The 23,872-nt window shown below is 26.5% G+C and overlaps 8 protein-coding genes across 8 annotated transcripts; 4 read left to right on the top strand and 4 right to left on the bottom strand.

The window, feature by feature from the left end:
• Nucleotides 1-2,406: 2,406 nt before the first annotated feature.
• On the top strand, nucleotides 2,407-3,800 carry OCT59_006449 (uncharacterized protein; the record flags this gene model as incomplete). Its single annotated transcript, XM_025321441.2, has 5 exons — nucleotides 2,407-2,607; nucleotides 2,779-2,845; nucleotides 2,928-3,048; nucleotides 3,128-3,462; nucleotides 3,544-3,800. 5 exons carry the CDS (start codon nucleotides 2,407-2,409, stop codon nucleotides 3,798-3,800), a joined length of 981 nt encoding a protein of 326 aa, XP_025168888.2.
• A 1,205-nt stretch (nucleotides 3,801-5,005) lies between these two features.
• On the bottom strand, nucleotides 5,006-6,047 carry OCT59_006448 (uncharacterized protein; the record flags this gene model as incomplete). Its single annotated transcript, XM_066141268.1, has 3 exons — nucleotides 5,006-5,176; nucleotides 5,269-5,414; nucleotides 5,504-6,047. 3 exons carry the CDS (start codon nucleotides 6,045-6,047, stop codon nucleotides 5,006-5,008), a joined length of 861 nt encoding a protein of 286 aa, XP_065998074.1.
• Nucleotides 6,048-6,551: 504 nt separating this feature from the next.
• OCT59_006447 (uncharacterized protein) lies at nucleotides 6,552-8,321 on the bottom strand (the record flags this gene model as incomplete). Its single annotated transcript, XM_066141267.1, has 7 exons — nucleotides 6,552-6,589; nucleotides 6,672-6,710; nucleotides 6,807-6,956; nucleotides 7,024-7,353; nucleotides 7,441-7,497; nucleotides 7,630-7,876; nucleotides 7,977-8,321. 7 exons carry the CDS (start codon nucleotides 8,319-8,321, stop codon nucleotides 6,552-6,554), a joined length of 1,206 nt encoding a protein of 401 aa, XP_065998073.1.
• Nucleotides 8,322-10,244: 1,923 nt separating this feature from the next.
• On the top strand, nucleotides 10,245-12,212 carry OCT59_006446 (uncharacterized protein; the record flags this gene model as incomplete). The annotated part of the gene is made up of 7 exons (XM_025321445.2): nucleotides 10,245-10,370; nucleotides 10,454-10,627; nucleotides 10,693-11,139; nucleotides 11,221-11,434; nucleotides 11,516-11,651; nucleotides 11,727-11,805; nucleotides 11,884-12,212. The coding sequence occupies 7 exons, from the start codon at nucleotides 10,245-10,247 to the stop codon at nucleotides 12,148-12,150; spliced, it is 1,443 nt and encodes a 480-aa protein (XP_025168893.1). The 3' UTR covers nucleotides 12,151-12,212.
• Nucleotides 12,213-13,065: 853 nt separating this feature from the next.
• On the top strand, nucleotides 13,066-14,835 carry OCT59_006445 (uncharacterized protein; the record flags this gene model as incomplete). The annotated part of the gene is made up of 2 exons (XM_025321446.2): nucleotides 13,066-13,559; nucleotides 13,671-14,835. 2 exons carry the CDS (start codon nucleotides 13,066-13,068, stop codon nucleotides 14,833-14,835), a joined length of 1,659 nt encoding a protein of 552 aa, XP_025168894.2.
• Nucleotides 14,836-16,523: 1,688 nt separating this feature from the next.
• On the bottom strand, nucleotides 16,524-18,313 carry OCT59_006444 (uncharacterized protein; the record flags this gene model as incomplete). The annotated part of the gene is made up of 3 exons (XM_066141266.1): nucleotides 16,524-17,433; nucleotides 17,518-17,956; nucleotides 18,057-18,313. 3 exons carry the CDS (start codon nucleotides 18,311-18,313, stop codon nucleotides 16,627-16,629), a joined length of 1,503 nt encoding a protein of 500 aa, XP_065998072.1. The 3' UTR covers nucleotides 16,524-16,626.
• Nucleotides 18,314-19,001: 688 nt separating this feature from the next.
• Nucleotides 19,002-20,540, bottom strand: OCT59_006443 (uncharacterized protein; the record flags this gene model as incomplete). The annotated part of the gene is made up of 7 exons (XM_025321447.2): nucleotides 19,002-19,303; nucleotides 19,464-19,588; nucleotides 19,672-19,735; nucleotides 19,809-20,097; nucleotides 20,190-20,335; nucleotides 20,433-20,459; nucleotides 20,537-20,540. 7 exons carry the CDS (start codon nucleotides 20,538-20,540, stop codon nucleotides 19,002-19,004), a joined length of 957 nt encoding a protein of 318 aa, XP_025168896.2.
• Nucleotides 20,541-21,018: 478 nt separating this feature from the next.
• OCT59_006442 (uncharacterized protein) lies at nucleotides 21,019-23,771 on the top strand (the record flags this gene model as incomplete). Its single annotated transcript, XM_066141264.1, has 9 exons — nucleotides 21,019-21,021; nucleotides 21,087-21,186; nucleotides 21,255-21,302; nucleotides 21,371-21,780; nucleotides 21,850-21,869; nucleotides 21,949-22,265; nucleotides 22,352-22,465; nucleotides 22,551-23,356; nucleotides 23,424-23,771. 9 exons carry the CDS (start codon nucleotides 21,019-21,021, stop codon nucleotides 23,769-23,771), a joined length of 2,166 nt encoding a protein of 721 aa, XP_065998071.1.
• Nucleotides 23,772-23,872: the final 101 nt, after the last annotated feature.

The following is a 23,872-nucleotide window of genomic DNA, read 5'->3' as shown; positions in this document are numbered from 1 at the left end:
AAAAAAAGTGAGTTGAGTCTTACTTGAGGCCATTTTAAAATTGTTGTTTTCTAAGAAACAAGTTAGCATAAAGAGACTCAACGTGTTTAACGTAAAAAAATTTCTGAACATAAGGTGGGAGAGTTTTTGTGGTCTTGTGGATAATTGCTGGATTATGGGTCGGAAGAGGTTTCAGATATGTGAATGGATATTTGCAATTCCATTCAACATCAAGAAGGTTCGGATCTGGCATATGGATAGAACTAAATTAGTCAAAATCTTTCCATATGTAGAACGAAGGTGTATTTGGTATGGACGGGATGACAGAGGACTGGTGATTATAATGTTGGAAGAAAGAAGGAAATTATATAAATAGCGAAGACATCCATACGGGTGCTCTGATATAGGAACATGTCATTGTTTTATTACAAAAGTAGAAATTGATGTTTTATTTATATTTGGATTTTGTTTTTGGTTATAGGGGCATACGGTAGTGGTACTTGTGACTCTATGCATTTTTCTTAATTTATTGTGGAAAAATATAAGTGATATAAAAAAATTAAGTTTATATATTATGTATACTAAATATCAATTCTAGTTTTTAAAAATAAGCTATAATTATATATAATTATTTCAATGAGATTTATGTAGTATAAATATAAATCTTTATTTAGTATTATAAATATATTATATATAAATTTATAAATCAACTTCGATTACATTAAACTGATTATAATCAAGGTTGGCTGGTTGCCTTCCAATTTTGAAAATAAAATGAATTAATTATGAGTTCAACTACATTTATACAAATTAATTCATTAATAGATAACTTTTTCAAACGTATTTGATTTTTTAGTAAATATTTAAAAAATTATAATTAATATACATTATATCGATTTTATTTATATAAAATGTCATCAGAATATTTTAATTAAGACAGACGTTAAGAATTGAGATGAAAATAAAATTCGACTTTTTGATCCCTAGATTAAAAATAAAATTCAAACTATTTAGATTAATATAAGAAGAAAAATACATAATATAATTTCTACAAACATAATAAATGTATATGAAATACGATAATAATTAAAAAAAAAAGCAAAAAAAAAAAAAAATATTTTAATAAGAAAATTTTAACATTTTAAACATATATCATATTTTCATATTCCATATTTTGATCAATCAATAAAACTATGCTTAAATAATCAAATTCAATGAAAACTTTGAAGTAATGAATGAAATCTAAATAGTTATAGTACAACAAATTAAAGTTTTGATTTTCACTTCAAATTATTATTTAATCCGCATTTTATCTTACGTAATTTGGAAATGATTTGCATATACTTTTAACAATATTTTGAATAACGAAAATCAAAATTTTCTATTTAAAAAAAAAAAAAAAAAAAAAAAAATTTGTGTAATTTTTATTCTTTATAATGTATGCTTTAACATGCATTTATTCATTTTCTTGTATCTTCTAATAAGAAAAATCTATTAATTAACTTAAATAGGATTTGCTTTAACATTTTCATTCCATTCAAAGAATGAAATTATATATTAGGAAAAAAGGTTTGTATCAAATATATTTCTTTAAATAAAAGACAACAGGTTAACAAAGGCGTTATTAAATTATTAAAAATGGGTAAAGTCTTATATTTTGAATTACAAATGATACTATGACGCCCAACTTCTAAACAAACCTGCAATGAAGATTAACAATTTACCATAATAATATAATAAAGGAAGTATTACTTACAAAATATTACGTTTGAAATATTGTCCCTTAGCCTTGAGAGTTTTAGTTTTTCTAATGAATACGTGTCCTATTTTCTTTCTTCAAAATAAGAAAATAATGGACCCAATCAAATTAATTATCGCGTTATAAGCATTTTTTTTTTTATTAATGTCAATAGATATTACAAATATTTAAATATATTCGGAGTTATATTCATATCTTCACATTCGGGTAAAATTGAACTTTAAAATAAATTTACCTTGAAAGCAATTCAAAAAAATGTTTACCGCCTTACCGCCGCATGTAGATCTACCCTCGTGATATGTGATAAAACCTTTTTTGCATGTTATCGTGTTATTTGTTTGTTCTGTGCCTTTGAGATGTAATTGGCATGGAAATTATTTTTTCAGGGGACGCTTCATTAGAACTAATAAGTTTTTTTAAAAGTCTAAAAACTAAAAATATTCGGCATTGATGAGGTTCTTATTTAAACCCTTTAATAATGGGTATGATTTTTTTGCTGATACAATAAAAAATTTTGGTCGATTTCAACTGAACGTGTCTACAAAGGAGAAGCACAGCCATTGAATTATAATCGCCTCTTGTGATAAATTTTTTTTTTTTTTATATATAGCTTATAATTATCAAAATAAAAAAAAAAATTCGGATAAACTACGACCTCTGGCGATTGTATGACACCAAGAATTCAGGCTCTTCATGGCGGCAGTGAGTCTCCAGAAAGGCACGTGGTGAAATTACCAATTGACATCAGCGAAACCGAAATTTTTTTGGTCTGTAATGATGATATTCGACTGTCATCGCAAATTGCTAGCAAATTAAAAAATTATGGTGCCAAAAAAATTCGTTTATCCTATCCTCCCGACCAAACAAAAGTAAGCTACAAGAAAAAAATAAAGAAAAAAAATTAAAATAAAAACATATAAATATATATATATACAAATTTTATTTATTTATATTTATTTATTTATTTATTATTTCTTCTTTTATCTTCTTTTATGTTTTTAATTTTAATTAATATCCTTCTTTACTACTACTTTATATAGTATGCGGAAGCCAATATAGACGCGATTAAAGTGCCAGGTTCTTGGGAAATGCAGGACCACTTATCTAGTAAGAATTTTTATAATTTCATCAATTCATCAACTTTTTCGTACCTAAAGAAAACTTTTTTAACATTTTCTTTATAATAAAGGTTCAACAACAATAGTAATAAGTCTTCTATATAATAATTATGAAAAACAAGAGATGCTTGTTAACGCTTGCATACAACAAGGAGTTGCCTTGTTTATTACATGGGACGCTGGGATGGAACTGTAAGTTTAATTATTAAGGTTATATATGTAGTAAATAATAATTACAAAATTATCAAAAATCCCTTTTACTCTCTTATAGTGAAACATATGTAAAAGACAAAAAATGTCCTAGAACAAGATTACATAAATATCTTCGATCTATAAATAAGAATCAACCTGATGGAATGCGTTGGATTTTATTTCAAGTTGGTATCTTTGATGAAGAAGTCCTTAAACATGATATCTCAACAATTACGACCGCATTTAATAGTCCAAGTCAATATATTTTCATAAATATTACGGTCAAAGAAGACTTGGCTCAATTGGTAGTTGAAGCTATAGTATCAAAAGAAATTGAACTCAATAGAAATTATGTGGTCGGAGATTTTGTCGCGCATACATTCTTAGGGCATGTATATCAAGTTGCAAACAATGGTAATTATTATTTAATAATTTATCGAATAATTGTGGAAAGAAATTGACTTTCTTTTTTTTTACATTACACATTTAATATAGGTGCTCCATTAAATTTACATATGCCAGCGGACATAAGTGAATTCGAAATTAATAATCAATTGCGCTTATCTGGAATTGTATCTGCTAGACCGCTTCCGCGTATACTCTATCCAGGGTGCAGCATCTTTCTTCATAAACTTGGAATTGAGGTATCATTCCAACATGATGCGGCGATATATAAAATACTAAAATATCATCGTCGTACATCCCTCAAGGAGTGGTTTCGTAATAGAATTCACTCCACTTCCTCCTCTTAAAAATATAGATCATTACATAAGAAAATTTTTATTTTAAGGAATTTTTTTTAAAAAAAAAATAAGGAAAGTATACACAGAAAATTATGCATGAAGAAAAAATTTTTTATGTATTACGGAAAATCCAAGATAAAAAAAAAATAAGGTTTTGTTGCGGTACTATTTTTAAATTTCTCAATTAAGAACATAAAAGAATAAATCAATATACTATTATGAAAATATGTTTAAATTATGTTTAAATAAATTAAATACAATAAGAATAACAAGAATTCTTTTTAATTTAATTTGCGGAAACGATTCATTTAATCTACGTTTTCAATATGAATTACATGATTCCTTTGGTTCGTCACACATAAGCATTCCCCATAACTGTGATCGATAATCAGTAGATAGCGGAAGCGCTCCGCGGTTACTCCATTAACAATAGGAATTTCAAAAATATCAATTACGTAATATAGTTATACATGTCCTGTTTAACGAGACAAGTTTCCGTAATAATCATTATCCGTAAATTAAAAATTTTTTTTTGTGATATTGTGATTAAAAAAAAAAAATTGGTTTTGGCGCATTATTATTCGTATGCAAGGTCTACTTTCTTTTCATTATTTCTTTCTATGGTAAATAAAAAAAGTATAAATTTATATAAATATACAATTGATGACATAATTATAATAACATGTAAATAATTTATTATTGTTGCTGACTATTTGGATTATTAATAAATTTTTTTTTTTTTTTTGAGAAATGAGAATGAAACATATACTGTATATTCGGTTTCAATTATTTATAAAGGAGGGATAAAAAAAAAAAAAAAAAAAAAAAAAAAAAAATCTTTTTTCTTTTTACGCCCAAATTTGTCCTATCTCTTTTATTAGTTTTCATATGCAAAAGTATATATAATTATAATTTCCCTAACTGGTCCCAAAAATAAAAAAAAAATTCTGGGAACTAAAGTAAAAAAAAAAATTTTTTAACCACCCCATTTAGTATACCATTTAATGATTGATTATACCACTTATGATTGATTATACCATTTATGATTGATTATACCAACCATTAATGATTGATTTATTTAAAAGGAGAAATAATAAATATGGTAATATAAAATATCAAATAATTTTTATTTAAAAGTTTATTTAATATGTCATACGCGTTATCTAAATGATTAACTATAAAAAAATTTTTAAAAATACATTATACTATGATGACTATGACGTAATTTTCTGACAATAAAATTTGATATTGATAAAATATGAACGATAAATTTCAACTTCCTTTATGTATTGAGCTATCATATGTTCATATTCTTCTTTACTTACTTTTATCCATTCAATTAACTCATCTGAAGAACTAAATATTGAAACAAAAAAGTCTAGAGCCTTTTTTTAATTGTATAAAAAAAAAAAGGGTTAATTTTTTTTTTAAATAAAAAAACCTCTTAAAAAGATTATTATAAAATATAAAAACTTACTAATTTTCCAAGTTCATCTCCCCAATTCCCGATGGGACTATATTTTTCTTCCGCATAAATTTCAACTTGATTTGTAGATTCAAAGAATTCAGGGATTTCTTCGCTTATCAACCCATTAACTCCTCGATTTTCAAACTTAGCCATGCCTTTTTTTTTTTTAAGCGTGAAAAAAAAATAATTTTTTTTGAAAGAGTAAAAAAAAAAAACTATGAAAAGAAGAAGTAAAAAAACTTACAAGCTGATATGATACGTTTAGATGTTGGTCCTAGTGATTTTCCATCAACATCAATCTCTAATAATTCTATCCATCCGCCTGGTTTACATACTCTGACTAATTCTTTAATAACAACTTCTTCCCATTGTCTTTCAGTGAATGCCGCTGTAAGACATCTCATATGTACAAAATCTATGGACCCATCTTCGAAAGGTAAACCCTTTAAAATATCACTTTGAACAAATTGTAAATTATTTTGTGAAAAATCTTTAGGAAGTAAAGGTGTTAACAAATCTAATCCAATAAATTTTGCTAACGGATATGTTTTTGAAAGTTCTAAAATCCACGAGCATGTAGTACCACATCCTACATCTAATACTTTAAAATCTTTTTTATTCTTTAATTCTTGTTCAATAGGAGAAACAAAATTACCACCCCAAACTTTTTTCATTAATTCATGTAAAAGTTTTGAACATTTAGCATCTTGTTCTAATTCTAAATCATTCTTTGGAAACGGATACAACGGATACAATGGATATTTTGTGATTTTTTGATCTCGCGACATTGTTTCAGTATAAAATAATTTTATATTATATTTGTTTTGGAAAATGATATTATTGTGGGAAAAGTCAAAAAGCATTTCTTTTAAAACATTTTTTTTGATGATTTTTTTCTTTAAAAAGGATTAGCTTATAGCGTAAACTCATTGATTAATCATGTTGTAGAGCTGCAGATCATTCGGGATAACAGTTTAACTCCTTAATTTAACCCGAAACATAACGGCTACACGGCTATACATTATACATAATAATCACCAACACTATTGCAAGGATGAAAAAAAACCCGTAGTACACACGGTAATTAATTAAAAATTTTTTATTAAACATTTTACAAAAAAAAAACCAAAAAAAAATTAAATAATATTGAATAATAAATACTTTTTTTTTACATAATACATTATTAAGAATGAATTATAGACAAAGAATGAGAAATAATTTATACAAGGTGGAGGGAGATATTTTTAGATTAAGTGGAAAATTTGTAATTGAAACGGGGGGAAAATTAATTATTAATCTTCGAAAAGTTCCTCATTTATCGCATTTAAATCTAATTAATTGATAAACAATTAAACGATTAGTTTTAATCGTAAAAATAAAAAAGGATTAATACTATATATATATATATATACCTTTTGAAGGTCCTAATGATAGACTTAATCGTCGCATACCTAAATTTAAATTTATAATTATAATATATTATTATATTGTTACTACGATAAAATTACAATATAGATTTTTGTTTATTTTATTTGAAATTTACTCACTTTCTGCAACTTCGTCACTACTAAATGATCTACTATGCCGTCTTTCGTTAAAAGTACTCGATACGGATTGAATTTGAACACTTCGTCTATTTGTTTGTTTGTTATTGGGACGACGATTATGAAATGTTACACTATTTGCACGACGTCGAACTGAAGTAAAATAAATAAAAGGTAAATAAATTGTAAATTGAAAACAAAAACATATATTTTACCTTACCTGGACGATAAGCATTTGGTGTTGGAATTGAAACAGGATCGGCATTTTTTGGTTGAGGAAGATCAGAAAATTCTAATAAACGACTTGAATAAATAGCTTCAGGATGTATCGATTTATGACTTTTCGTTGATAAAATATTTTCAATAACACCAAAACGAATTAATTCTGCTTCACCAATTTGTGTCCTATAATTTGATATTTCTTTAAATTGTTTTAACATTACAAATAATTCTTCTGCGGTTGGACGTGACAAAGGGTCTGCATTCCAACATTTTTGCATTACTTGAGCATAACATTCAGGAGTTCCGGGCATAAGTTTTGGTCTTAATCCTAAACAAATTTCAATCGCCAATCGATTATCGTGAGAACGATCATAAAATGGTTTATCACTCGTAGTAATTTCCCACATTATAATACCAAGACTATAAATATCAGCAGCTTTTGTATATTTTTCACCACGTAAAACTTCAGGAGCTAAATAAGGTAAAACTCCAATAACCTTTGATTTAGTATGATTTTTATCTACAGGGTGACATAATCCAAGATCTGATATATAAGTATCTAAATTATTACTATCATTGCCGTAGCCATGACGCAATATATTACCACTATGAAAATCGTGATGAACTAAACCCTCGTTATGAATAGATTGAAGACCAATTACGATATCACGAAGCATATTTACTTTTTTCCACCAATCAAATCTTGCAAAAGAAGTTGAAAGATAATTTCTTAAATTTCCTTCGCTTGCATATTGCATTACTAATATATAATTATTTGTTTGAGGTTCTTGACTTATTCCATAACATGGAAGAACCCTCCCTGAATCCATACATCGATAATGTAATTTCAGCTAAAATTACATTATGAAATGATAGAAAAAGAAAATGAGATAAAGAAAATAAAGAAAATAAAGAAATTATAAAGGAAATATATATATATATTAAGTTTACCTCGTTCAAGAAATCTGTACTTTGATCATCGTTAGTAGAATAACGTAAAACTTTTAAAGCTACTCTTTTCTTATTCCAAATTAGATCAATTTTCTGTTCAGGTGCGTCATGCCAAATAGCTTCATAAACAACACCAAATCCTCCTTTACCAATTTCTTTAATATTACTAAATTCATTATATGGAATCCATTTTAAAGATGATTTATTATTATTATTATTATTATCGGATATTGTAGTTGAAGAATTATTATTATTTGATTTTGATTTTGTTTCATCAAGAAACCTATCAATATCAAATATACCACTTTGAAAATTGTAAGTAAGTGGTGAAGAAAATCTTTTCATTTTTATTTATTTATTTATTTATTTTTTATTTTTTTTGTTTTTTTGAAGAAAATTTAAAAAGAAAAAATTTTAAAAGTAACAGCGCGGACGATCCAATTTTTTTTTTATTTTTATAAGGATTTGTCTAAGTTTGGTTTTTTTTTATAAATTTTCAAATATAATAAAATTCATTTTAGTGCATAAATAAATATATTCATTTGATTGCTAAGCTAGGATAATAAAATAAACAATATCCACATATACATAGAATTGTTCTCTAGTTATAGGCTTTTTTTTTTGTTATAATGTTAATTTCCGAAACAGGAAATCATAAAAAAACAAACTTTTTTTATATGGCACAAAAGTAAAGCTTATCGTTACTGCGCCACTTAATACATTTGAACATAAGCTATCCCTTTGTGACTTAATAGTAATTTGTGGTTCATTGAAACTAAGGAAACGAGGGTCAAACTAGTTTAGTAGTAAATTAAGGGTTAAAGTAGTAAAAAATTTCCCCTGTTTCAGGTTTCAACAAATTAATCGTCATAAGACATATGTAAGATTGTTTTTAAATGTACCATGTTAATTAGGCATTTTCCGCAAATTCCCGTGCTTTTTTTAATAATTTTTGCCATATTTAGTATTTTTTAGCCAGAGAATAAAAGATAAAGATCAAATGAGATTCTTTCTTAAAATGTTTATAAGATTTTTTATTTTTTTTAAAATAAAAAAAAATAAAAAAATTCCCATTATAAAAGGTTAAAATTTAATATGGGATGATAAACAATCTTTGGTTTTTTAGTAGCACGCGGGGGAATTTCTATATATTGTTTTCAATGAGATTAAAGTGTTTCAGATCTTGCTATTGTTCGAAAATCATCTGTCATCATCATTTAAGAATAACTCTTTTTTACTTCTTTTGATATTCGCGTTTTTTTTTAAAAAATTTTAAAATTTTTAAACTTCATAGTCAATACTTTTTAAGAATATGGATGCATTAAATAAACATTTCATTTTTATTAAAGATAATCTCAAAAAAAACATTCTTATCTTCGTCTGTGCAAAATATAAAGGTTAATTTCATCTAATTTCATCTGATTTCTTTGTAACAGTAAATAAATATATATTTACTTTTAAATCCAAAAAAAGAGAAACCTTGTTATTGTGTGTATGTATGCCTATAAATGAGAAGTCATGTAAAAAAAATTCGGAAAATCGATTTTTTTCTTTCTCACCTGATGTTGAAGGTCAGCATAGTACTACATTGTATTACAGAAAAAAAAATTTCAAATAACGGTACGGAATAAATAATGAATAATAGTAATAATAGCTGAATTATTTTAAAGTTTAATAATTAATATTGAGTGATACAGTGACAAAAAAAATTTCAATTGTATAATTGAATTAATATGGCATTGATAAGATAATTACATTGTTACTGAATTTAGTTATATATCATTAATTTTTTTTTTACCGCAGTCAGAATAATTTTCTTACCTTTTTATTTCCGATACGCGTTTCATAACTTTTGTTTTGTTTGTTCTTTCAAACCTTTTTTCGTGATATAATTATTAGATCCATCATCGAATGGTTTTACAAAATTTGTCAAAATCGTTAAAATGAAACTATATTATAGAAAAAAAAAAATATGTTTGAAATTAAAGGGTTTTATCCATACTTGATGTTTCGTTAAAGATTAAATATTGTGTTTATTACGTGTTAACATCATGAAAAAAACTTGGTCGGGTGATGCAATATGCAATCATGAGGAAATGTTTATTACCGCAGCTATAATAATTCCCATAATCATAATCATATGATCGATTCGTGTAATCCTATAAACTGGTATTACTGAGGTATCTTATCTTTTTATCTTTTTCAATCATCATAATCATCATAAACTTTATTTTTTTTATTTTTTTTTCTTTTTATATAGAGTTTTAAATGACGACTCGTAGTCCTGCAAGAAATATTAAACCAATTATTTTTTATAATGACTTATTTCATTATGTTGAGAATAATAATGGAGAAACTGAACAATATGCGTTATTTAGCATTTATAATTTAAACGTAAGTTTCTTTAGTTTTTTAAAATAGGAAGACCTTTTTTTTTTCTTATTTCGTAATATTAAAAAAAAATCAAAATTTTTTAGTTGTCTTATGAAGAATTACGTAAGGAAATTATCATAACGATTGGAGGTGAAGATTCTATAACTGTAACTTCGTTTGATGAATTTGCTAAATCTGATAGTTCGAGTGAAAGTTCTTTGGAAGGATCTTTTATTGCAGTAGAATCAAGTCCAGAATCAAATGCTAAGAGTGTCAAGGTATGGATTTTAAAATTTGCTTTTTTTTTTTAAAAAAAAAAAATCATAATTTTATATTTTGATAGGTTAAGATATCTTTTAAATCACAAAAACATCGAGATGTAATTGAACAACTTCGTTCTTCACAAACTATTAAAGATTTAACACTTAATGGATTTGCAGATTGGGTTCCACTCGATAGTAAATCATATATTAATATAGAACGTAATTCAAAATGTGAAAGAACTGGAAATATTCTTAATACAACAAAATTAAGAACTTTTGATGAAGATGTTGATCCAGATTCTTTGGAATCAGCTATTAATGAAATTCATCGAGAAGATGAAGTCGAATCAGCTTTAGAAAAATTATTTCCTGGTCCAATTGTTACAATTAATCGTGAAGTACACGATGTTGTTATGAAGGTGGTTGTATTTGAAGTTCGTAATAACTTTGATGAAGAAATTGGCAAATTATTTATTGAAGTATTAAATTCTTTAATTGAAAATCATGGTCTTGATGATAGTTCTAAGGTAAATTATAATTAAATCCATAATTTAGTTAATTATAAAAAGTTTATTATAATTAGTAATAATTATTATCGTTATTAATAGCAATTTACAGCATTTGATGTACTTGTTTATCGGTTATTTACAGTTATAAGAAATTTAACATACCTTAATGAATTATATGGAGAATCTAAGATTCCTACTTGGGTTCCATTTGTTGCTCAACCAAAACTCAGAGAAATCAAAGATAAAATTCCTGTTAGTCGTGATCATGAAGAAAATTATCTTTTAAATCTAGTAGAATTTACTGATCTTGATGGTAAAAATATTTTATTTTTTTTATTTTTTATTAAAAAAAAATGTAATAATTAACTAAAATCCATCAAATTTTATTTTATAGAACCGTTAGAGAAACTTCATCCGTTAGTTAAACGTTTACGAGGAGAAGTTGAAATTACACAACGTAAAATAAATGATTCTACTAAAAAATGGAAAACTCCCAAGATAGCTTCTAGTCTTTTATTTTATGGTTCTATGTAAATATTATTAAATATTTTAATTATGAATGATTTATATCCAACATTATTTAACTTAAAAATTTTTCTTTTTAGAGCCAGTATTGCAATTGCTCCATTGGCATTTTTCTATAATAATAGAGCAGCTAGTGCAGTTTCTTCTAATCGTATCAAGGTAAATGAAAGTGTATCTATTTTTTAAAGAGATGAATATTGTTATTAATTCCTTTTCTTTCAAAAAAAAAAAATGTAGGTTTCAATTGGATGTTTATTAGGTGTTGTATTAGGTATATGGTCAAAGAAATCTTATCATGATTTTCATAAAGCAATTATTCATACAAGACAAATAGATCCTTTATTAAATTCAACAAAAATTAGTGTTGAATTGTTGGAACAATTGTTGTTAGCTAGAAATAATGAAGATGGTGTATGCAAAATTAACTTAAATAGAGGAAGAAAAGTTATTTTAAAGCAATTGTTTCATAAGTTTGTATCAGTTAATTATATAGTTTTAATTTAGTATTCATTATAAAATCTAATTAATTCATATTTAGTACACATAAATATATATTATATATATATAACTTTTTTATTTATTTATTTTTAATTATGATGATGTTATTCTTAATAACTCCCAAAATTTAAGGTTAGTTAATAGTGACTTGATTAATTGTAGTTTATTTATCGCATATCCTTTCGTGATAAATAGTACGTCACTCCCGTTATATATAATTTTACCGCGCCTGTGGTGGCAAACTATATTACAATTGTTTACCTTAAAATTTTGCTACATTTATACAAGATCATCATAAAAAAAACAATCATTTTTTTTTCTATAAAAAATTTTTTTTAAAAGCCGATACGGCCGGGTTATGAAAGAATCTAAATAATTTTATTTGCTCAGCCTTACAACTTTATCAAAAAAATTTTTCCGATTCGCAGTTAATCTTTCCATTTTAGTTTTATTGATAATTATCTTTTTTTAATAAATAGATGTAAAAGCATCTTTCAAAAAAGTGGCTTAATTTTGTAATTATGAAAAAATTCACGCCACATCCAAAAACCATTACGTAAGAGAAAACATAAAGAGTTTCATATGTACGCGCAGCAATTTACACAAATTTACTTTGTATCCATTAACTAGACTTGGAAATTGATGGACTCCACGAGATAAATTGGTGTGCGGGGGTGTGTTGTACAATTCGGCGCAAAGGAGGAGTCATTTCCCAAATGTGGCTCAAATGATTTTTGGCAATATAAATTTATTCGAAAATTTTTTATTTTTTTTTACAATCTTTTTTTTTTTACCCTTTCGCTACATCATCATCGTCTACTTTTTTTTATAGTCGTTTTAGATTTTATGTATAAAAAAAAATCCAAATTTTTAATTTAATTTTTCTTTAATTAAAGAGCAAGCAGATGAATCAGATTAAAAATGGGTCGTCGTTTGCATGCATTAAAGGGAAATTTGTCTAGTTTATTTAAAGGCAAAGGTGTACTAGATTTATGCAACAATGACCAACAATCTCATACAAATTCTTCAACATTTCGAAAACAAAAACGCAAATTAATACTTCCTACGGATGTACTTATTGAAATATTTTCTCATCTAGAAGATGATTATAAAACATTACAATCCTGTGTTTTAGTTAATAGAGCTTGGTGTGAAAATTCAGTTCCTTCATTATGGGCACAACCTTTTCTTGATTTAACACCGTCAACCATAATAGATGTTTATTTAACTTGTCTTACTGAACCTGAGAAAAATTATCTTATTGATAATGATATTATTGGAGTTCCTAATCGTAGACGAGTACCAGCATTTGACTATGTATCCTTTTTGCGTCATCTTAGTATGGGAAATCTTTTTAGCATAGTTCAAAGATGGACGGATCGTACTCAAACAAAATATTCTGTTTCCCCGAAACGGTACATATATATATAAAAAAAACAAATTTGTTTAAAATTATTATTTTCTTTTTTTTTCTTTTTTTCTTTTATTTACACATTTTTATTTAAATTTTTTTTTTCTTACTTTAGGCATAATCCATTCAATGCGGAACCTAGTTTACTGGTATATAGAACACTTTGTACATTATTTTTTAGTCGGCGTTCTAGTATTCGATCCCTTTCACTTGATTGGGGTAATAAGGAAATTTGGAAAGCATATCCCTTATTACTTTATTCTGCTGGCATTGACACATATCTTGCTAAATTAAAAAGGTTATCTATTCATTATATAACTGATTGGTCAATTTTCGGATATTTATCAAAATATGCAAAAAATATTGAAACTCTAGAAGTTGTAGATTATTCTTTTAATCAAGCTCCACATCCTGAAGATGAGCAAAATTTAGCATCTTTAATTAGTATTCAAAATAATTTAAGACATATAAAATTATTTGGATATTCTACTTATCCTGCATTAACACTTGCTTCATTAGGATCTCAAGCGAATTCTCTAACTTCCGTTGAAATTATATATGTTCATTTTATTTCAAGCCCGCCTTCAACATCATCGACAACATCAACGGCATCATCTTCAATAATGAGGTCAACTTTAGAAGGTTTAGCAACTTGTGTAAATTTAGAAGAATTAATAATCAAAAATTGTTCGTTTGCTACAGATGAAATTCTTGCACCATTAATATGTGCAACATTTCCATCACTTCGTAAAATACATATTGTAGAATCTACTTACAATTGGGATAGTGTTGTAGTTTCTTTAATACAAAATAACCCAACTCATTTAGAAGAAGTTTATTATAAACCTGTGGATAATCAACAACTTCATATAATAACACCCACAATTATTGAAGCTGTAGCTCAAAATTGTCCCAAAATCATCAGATTAGGAGTTCCTATAGCTAAAGTACAAATAAGTCATTTAATCGATATATTAACTTCCTCTGAATGTAAATTAAAAAGTCTAAGTATATTTCGAATGGATCGTATTTCATGGGATGATGAAGCTCTTTGGAAAGATTTAGGTGGTCTTATGCCCGTCACACTACGTCATCTTAATATTTGGATATATATAGGTGATACTCCAATGCAGTTGTTTTTACAAAATACTACTGCTCCTCTTGAAACATTATACGTTCGTTGGTGGACTCATTATTTGGGTTATGATTGTCATCTAGTTGGTGCTTATTTAAAAGATAAACCTGTGAAAATTTCGGACTTTTTGCGTCATGTAATTTAACTTTATACACGTGTATTTTTATTGTATTTTTTCCTTTTTTTTTCTTTTAAAAAAAACATCCACACTGATAAAATATAATTACTTTTTTTTTCCTTTGTAAATTAGATATTATAAAATATAATAATAAGATAAATAGGGTTGGGTTAATTATATACAATAAATTATATACAATAAATTATATATACAATAAATTAATATTTTAAATTATTTGGGAGCGAAGAAAAAAGGAACGAGAAAATTTATCTCATTCGCGTAAATTTTGAAAGAAATTTTTTAAAATGCGTGTATTTATGTATAAAATAAATGTTTAGGCTTAAGGGGCTTTTGTTGTAATAATGACAAAATAGTTTGTTAAATTAGTCTAAATAGTCTAAATGCATTTTTAGCTTATGATTTTCTTATGAGAAAAGGCTAAGCCACATGCTAATTCGGCAAAACAAAAAATTGCGCAAAAAAAGAAAAGTAAAAGAAAAACGCGATTATTTTATACCTGATATTATTATGGCTTAGACACTGATACTAATTTCCTTTTCGATATTATAAATTTTTTTGCGCGTTAATCCCGAATATTCTTCAATCCTATTCTTTATAACGTATCGCAACTAAAACCCTGGCGTAATTTGTAAGTTTACATTGATTAGTTTTGAATACTTAATTAAGTAAGTCATTTTTTATGAATTTAGGTTATAATAGATAAAGATAATTAACAAACTACATTTTATTGCATTTACCGTAAGATGCAAAGATATGAATCAACTAATATATTTTAGATCCACTCTCTCACAACTCATAGATTCTGGATAATGCTTCTTCTAATTAAAGTAAGATTAGAAAAAAATAATATCTTCCCCGATAACCTTTTTTGTGAGTATATCGAATAAATAAAATATTTTATTAAAACTTTTTTGATAATATGCCGAAATTAGAACTTAATATCTTCTCTTATTTTAGCTAATAGTAGAAATTTTTAGCCTATAATATCATTTTTTTTTTTAATAAAATTTTAAATAGTCTTTTAAATCTATCTTCTTATTGGATGGGTGGATATTAAAATAAAAAATCGTCAAATATTTAATTCAAAAAATTATAAACTTAATTAGTAAATTACTATTGTATAATGTTTTAAGATTTGATAATTTAAATCAAATTAGATAATTTTTCAAACTTTCAATCCTTTTTAAGATATATTTTTTAGAACATCCTTCCACAATTGCTAAATACACCGTAGAGAAACCATCTTTGTTAATCTCTTTAATAAAAGTAGTTCATACTTTTAATTTCTATTTGTTAATTTTGACATGGCATTTGAAACTTTTATTTCTTTATTGATTATTAATTAACACTGGTAATCTTTTAATTGGTATTCAAAGAAATTATTCAAAAGATGAACTGAATATCACTGATTATCCTAAATTCCCGATCCGGATCTACCAAAGGCAGTATGTACCCTTGAAAATTTCAAGGGTCAATTGAACTTAAAACTAGATTTTAAAATGGAGAATTTTCCATAGAAAAGGGGAACAACTACTATTCGATCAGAACGAAAATCAATTTCCAAGTTATATTTGAGAATGGGGTTCATGATGAAATTAAAAAATATGGTGCGCATATACGCATAATGTTTATTGATCATGTGGTTTATTAAATTTAGTGCGATCTTCGTGCAATTAAAATGCTTATACATTGAAATTTTTATTTATTTATTTATTTTACTTGCTTTTTTTAATAAATAACAATTAAACTAATCAAAAACGTCTATTATTTTTCTATTTAATACATTGTAAGATGATCTCAATTATAATGTGGTTGTTGATTATTAGGAGTGAAATAATGATTGTGAGATAATAAAAGAGAAAATCTTCCACTCGTCCTTGAAATATTATTATTATTAAAAACTTGACTATTTCTAACCCCTAATTTGGGTGTAACTTTAAATATTTCATATTCAACAACGGAAAATCTATCATGATTTATAATTAAATGTCTTTCATAAGATTGTCTTTTGCATGAACAACCCAACTCTAAATTAAAATTAGCGTGAGTTCCACCCATAACTAAATCACCACTTCCAAAACATGGACCTATTGCTTGAGAACATAAAACTGCTCTTGAATGTTCTTGAACTCTACTAAATACAACATTTTTTAAATCCTCTCCATCTCCTAAAGAAAAAAGGAAACTATCTTTAGTAGTTCCCCATTTATTTGTTGAATCCCAAGAAATTGGGTTATAACCTCCAATTAATTGTCCTGTTCCATGAATTTTTAAAACTAAAACAGTTGGGCCTTGTAAATCACATTTTGCATGAAATGCAGCAGGAGAGAATCCATCTCGACTTCCTCTTACAAGTAATTTGAATTCATAAGGAATGTTACTATATTCGTAAGGAATATTTGTAGAATTATAAAATACATTAATGTCATTTCTATCGATCCAACTTGAAATTAAAGCGGCATGTTTCGCTCTTATTAAAATTGATTCAAACCCACCTCTTCTTGGTGGCATTAAAGATGGAGGCCTTGGACAATCCGGAACCATGTGATATTTCATAACGTCTTTATAAAGTGATTTAGGTAGAATACCTTTATATGGTACTATCTTATTAAAAAAATCTTTTGATGAAATTTGAAAAATTCTAATTAAAGGAATACATTGTTGTATCGTAGATTGTAAAGCCTTTACGTGTTCTTTTGACCATTTTGAAATATCTTCTAAGATTAAATCTGGTGTTTCAGTTGAAGCACAAGTTTGAGTTGTTCCCCATTGTATTAAATAATCCCAAACTTCAATTTCATCTAATTGTAAATCATCTCTTTGAAAAACTCTTAATAATACAGTTAAATTGACTGAAAGGTAATCCTTTGAACTGAATAGTAAAGTTGGTTCTTTACAAATTCTCTCCACACAATAATCTTGAAGTTTTTTTAGTCGATCATTTTGAAATACAGTTCGACGAACCAAATCAAAATTTTCTTGCATCCATTCTGCTTTATATTCTATGAGATGTTGTTGAATGAATCCAAATAAATCATGTAAAATCAATTCATCTGCTGCCATCAATAATCTAAGAATTCCTGTTCCATCTTGTTTATCCAGCGCTATTTTACCTGTGTAAATATACCTTAAAAAATTTAATAATTATTATTTTTTTTTTTATAAATTATTAAATTTGAAAAAATATATATATATATTATAAATTTGAAGATGATTTTTAACCTTACTTGAGGATAATATCAAAAATTTCGGCGGAAATGTTTGGCTTTTTAAATATTATTACACCATCCTCTTGTGGCTTAACCCATGTTTCAGATAATGCCGTGCGAAAATAAGGACACCTAGCCCGAAGAATTCCAGAATGAGCTCGAAATGATTTTGTATTTGGTTCTTCACCAGCTTGAATGATGACATTATGGTCAACACCTTCCTCAAGAAGGTTGTTGAAATCTCGTAATAAAATCGTTGTAAAATCCGTAGACATAGACATTAAAAAAATGAAAGTATAAACGAAAATCCTTTTTTTTTTGTGAGATTAATTAAGTAATATATGGCTAAAAAAAGTTAAATGAATGAACAAATGAATGATATTAGATTGTCATATGATAATCAAAATATTATTTTTTTTTTTTTTGAGGGAGTGTTATTTTCCGGTTGGGAGAAATAATATTTTTTTTTGAAAAAAAAATGGTTTTGTGGTTTGTGGAAATGAGACAGATTATATATATATATATATAGGACCTACTATGGTGTGTAAGGAAACATTGCTTACAAATTAAAATAAACCAATATTTTATGCAGGTTGATAATTATGTGTATTGTTGACGGTTGATTTTTCCGAAAATATTTTTCGAACTAAAATACCAAAATATTTATTTAATTTATGTCTAAACTATTTATTATAACAATGGTTTCGGTTAAATTATCTATTTATATGTTTTTTCTTCCGAATTCTTTTCAAGAATTCCATCTATTTATATATATTTTTATATTGTATGGATTCTTTACTAAAAAATGATGTTTTATTCATCTTTAATAAAATAACTTAATTTATCGTACATTATTTTTATTTTTATTTTTTTTGTTTCTAAAGAATAGGAAAGAATTAAAAAAAAACTGCGCCACGTGAATTTTGTTTATGATCTTAAAACGGTAAATAAATAATGAGCAAATTAATTTGAATGTTGTAAACTGTTTAACCAATTAATCATTATTTCATAAACATAAAAAGTAACAGCATTAACAGGCCAAGCACGAATGAGTGTAGGTATTATTCCTCGAAAAAACACGGAGATTCCTTCGGCTTGATAAGATTTTATGGCACAATCAACAATACCCTTATAATAAGGTCCATTTTGTCTAGTTAATGTTACTGTAGGTGATACAGTTACCTTACGCTGTACAAGAGGAGTCTCTTCCGTATGTGGATTAATTGATGACGAATATTGTGTCTGTAATCGGGATTTTATAACATCTATATATAACACACAATAACACAATACAAAACGCGTTTATAGAAGTTAATTAATTAATTTGAAATTTTGTTTAACGTCGTTCCTACCCTCAATTTAGTATCTCCATAAAGAACAATCTTTTTTTTGTTTCAGAAATTCTAATAATCTTAAAGTACATACCTAATGGATAAATACTACCCCAAGATAAAAGTCCTGCCATTCCACCAGCAAATAATAATTTTGAGACATTTCCACCAGAATTATCTATAGTTACTCCTAATACTCTTTTTAATCCTTCGTATGCCCTTATGATTAATAATTAATTAATTATTTATTTTGTTACCCGAATATTCTATAATTACATCATGTTTATTCATACTGTACGTACCAAAAATAAACACCATATCCAGGCGCATCCCGAATAATTGTTATAAGCCCTCCCTGATAAAATCCTAATTAAAGTAAATCTTTATTAATTGATTTTGACTAAAAATAAAAAGTATTCGAATTTTACGAATTATTTACCTCCAATTCCGTGAGTAAATAAAATTGATTTGAAAATGCTCCAAGTGGAAGAATTCGGATAAACTTGAGCTCTGCATTTAACCAATTCGGTTGGTGTACTTGCTAAGAAACAAGCAACACCAGCGCCAAATCCTGCAATATATACTTGGGATAATGTCGGATTAGGTGACGATTTGAAACCGTATTCTTCAAATGCTCTCATAATTCCTCCATATGAAGCAAATAATATCGAATTCAAAAATGCAAGCCCTATGATTGGTGAACCTACACCTTTAAATAATGAACTTAACTATAAAAATTAAATGATAAACTTGTGGTATATATTAAGAGTATAAAGAAATTTTAATGTTTTATTAGTTTTTCTTTTAAATAAATATTTACGCCTTCAGCTCGTTTCATTTCAATCAAAGTTCTCATAGATGATGGTATTGGTGTGCGACTATTCATGGTTGACGTAGTTTGAAGTCGCACTTTTAAGACATCTAAAGGGCTTCCAACAAGTAATCCTGCCACCCCACTAATATATCCTATTACATTAATTTAATTTAATTTAATTTAATTTTTTTTTTTAAAAAAAAAATAAATAAATAAATAAATAAATTTATTTTTGAAGTATAAAATTACCTGCAAAAAAATCATTAAAAGTTTGAGCTAATAAATCATAGAAAAATTATTAATAAATTAGCATTATTTATTTAATAAATAGAGTTAACCTTTAGCCTATTTACCCATTTTTTTTTTTACTAATAAAAAATTTTATAAATTTTAAGAAAAAAAATGCCGATTATTTATAAATATATATATATATATTCCCAAATCATATCTATATATGCATAAATAATAATAATCTTAATTAATAATTTTAACTATCCAAATACGTCAATATAAAGGTTATACGAATTTTACACTTATAATTGTCAAAAAAATTTTCACTTCTTGTTAGGTTAAATTCTAGCTTAGTTGTAAACGTGTCTTTTATTTATTCGCATTCGCAACATTCACACAAAGGTGATCCTGTTCCTGTGGAACGCAATTTAATAATTAACCAGTTATGTACCAGCATCTCCTCCACTATAAACGTGATCGGTTAAAGTTAGTGTGAGCGTGAGTCCATTTGACCACACGTGACTATGTGGTTAAAAAAAATAAATTTTCCCATCAATTAAGTTGCGAACTAAAGATTTATTTAATTTAATTAAACATTTACGAAATGGTTCGTTTTATGTACTTTATAATTTCAATCAATATTATTTTTTTTATTGATATTTTAATTTATAGGGTAACGAACAAGCAAAAGAAGATTTACAAGATACTTCTCTACCTCAAAATACTTTTAAACCTATGCAAGGGAAATTTCAAAAAGGTGTCCAATATAACAGTAAGTAATTGAAGTGTATTTTTGTACATTACATATTTTTATTTTATTAATTCATCATTTTTTTTTAGTGAAAATTATAATACGTGGTGATATTCGAACCGGAAAATCAACTTTGTGTAAATTATTTATTTATTGATTTACCTTTTATCTACATTTAATTTCTGATAAAAACTTGCAAATTTAGTTAATCGATTACAAGGAGGTCCATTTAAAGAAGAATATGTAACAACGCCACAAATTGAAGTTGCAAATATACAATGGAAATATAATCAAGCAAATGATATCATCAAAGTAGAGATTTGGGATGTAGTTGATAAAGGAATCAATCCAACACCTATAAATAGAAGACCTAATCTATCAGATGGCACGGGTCTTAAAATAGATAATAATCAAGGTCCAGTAACACCAACTTCACCTGCACGATTAACAACAGAATTATCACCGGATCAAATTGCACTAGATGCTGCAACAATCAATGTATATCGAAATACACATGGTGTAATCTTAATGTTTGATATAACAAAGAGTTGGACATTTGATTATGCTATTAAAGAATTAAAAGTAATTCCAGAGCATATGTCTATATTACTTTTGGTATGTTAAATAAGTTATTATTTTTATTATTTTATTACATAGATCTAATTTTTTGATTATTTATTATAGGGTAATTTTGGTGATTTAAGGTTGAGTATATATTATATTTTAAAGTTATCTTTTTGTTATATTATTAATTTATTTATTTTAAATGGTTTGCACATAAAGTTCGCAGCGGTCGATTACAAGATCACAAATTTATCAGTCTATAGCTGATTGTAATAGGCTTAGAGTAACTGAGTACCCTCCAGCAAACATGATTCGTTATGTTGAAACAAGTATGCTTACTGGATTTGGATTGGAATATATATATAAATATTTGGGCATCCCTTTCTTACAATTGCAAAAGGATATACTCCGTCAACAATTGGAATTAAAGACAAAAGAGCTAGTTACACTTTTAGATACACTTGATGATAGTGAACATATTTCTGCCTCTGCTCGAAAGCAACATAGTATAACAAATGATATTCAGGATCCTAAACGTATATTATATTTTATAAATTTTTTTTTTTTCAAATATTTTAATATGTTTCTTTTTGTAAAAAAATTATTATTATTATTTTATTAGTAGAGGTAGAACAAGAACAAGAACAAGATAGATTAGAGCTGGAAAAATCTGCTTTGAAAGATTTATGGGACAAAGAATTTCGTGTTTTATCTCAACAAGAATCTGGTGAATCTGGTGAGAAATATCACTCATTTATATTTAAAGATATTTATTCGACGTATATATTTATGTATTACTATAATTATTTCAATATTAACAGTGGATGAAGAAGTGAAATCCACATCATCAACACCGCCGGCATTAAATTTAGATCAACATACTATATCAAAAAGACCTAAAGCAGTTACACCCGATATAACTATAATTGATGAATTTGACGCGGGAGAACTTGAGGATGATTTCTTTGATGATGCACCTGATCCAAGTTTAGTTTTACCTCCTGCTCACCCACCTAAAGTTGAAGAGCAAGATGATCAAGATTCATCAAACCCAATGGTTGCTGCTGATGAAGATCTTGCTGGGAATGTAGTAAATGATATAGAAGATGACCACGATCACAATAATGTTCGTCAATCAGTCAAATTCAATAGTGATTTGAATGATGTTTGGAAACTTCGTCAGAATAATACTGCTTCTGCCGGAAATATTGATGATAGTAGCGATGATGATTTAATAACAGGTGCAAAGCAGATGAATTTATTGGATCGTAGACCTTCGAATGCAGCATCATTTGTTGAGAAATCACGATTAAGTCAAGTATTAAGAGATGAGAATAATTTTGAACCATCAAAATATTCAGATGATGTTTTATCAATGATTAATGATCCTTATTCTGATAACACGGTAGTATCAAATTCATCACAGGGCCATGATAACTTTATAGACCCTTCTTTTGACATAGGAGATTATACTCCTATAGCTTTCGGAACTCCAAGTGCATATGAAGAGATTGGTGAAGGACAAGATAATCCTTGGTTGGAAAAAGATTCTAATCAACATCAACAATCAACAATAACTCAATCACGTAAAGATTATGAATTGAGAAATTCTTCATCGGATTATCAGGTTAATATACGATTTTAATCTAATAAGTTAATTGAAAAAAAATTTCTAATTCTTTGTTTGTTTTCAGCCAACACATCAAAAGTTTCACCTTCATAATCCTAAATTATTTAGTGAGGGACCAATATCTTCCTCTCCATGGGGAGGGTTAAATAATGATAATTCACAACAAAATACAGAGGAATCATTATTAGATGCTTATATTAGAACAAAAGAACAATCAACTAATGAAACGGTAATACCAAAAAAGAAAAAGAAAAAGAAAACGAATAGTTCTAATACTAAAGAAGAAAATAATGATGAAAAAAAGAGAGAAAAATCCAAAAAGAAAAAACCAAAGAGTAATGAAGTTGAAATTAGTGACGATAAAGTAGTTACTAAGGAAAAGAGAAAAAGTTCTAAAAAAACAACAAAATAAATATTTATTTAATTTAATTGATTTATATTTATTTGGATGATAATTTCATCTTAAATATTTTAATAATTGTAAAAATTAGTGTAATTTAATTATTTGTAAAT

The sequence above is a fragment of the Rhizophagus irregularis genome, chromosome 14, assembly GCF_026210795.1.
Source record: "Rhizophagus irregularis chromosome 14, complete sequence".
NCBI lineage: Eukaryota > Fungi > Glomeromycota > Glomeromycetes > Glomerales > Glomeraceae > Rhizophagus > Rhizophagus irregularis.
Note: the sequence above shows the minus strand (reverse complement) of the source record. Positions and strands in the feature narration are given on the sequence as shown.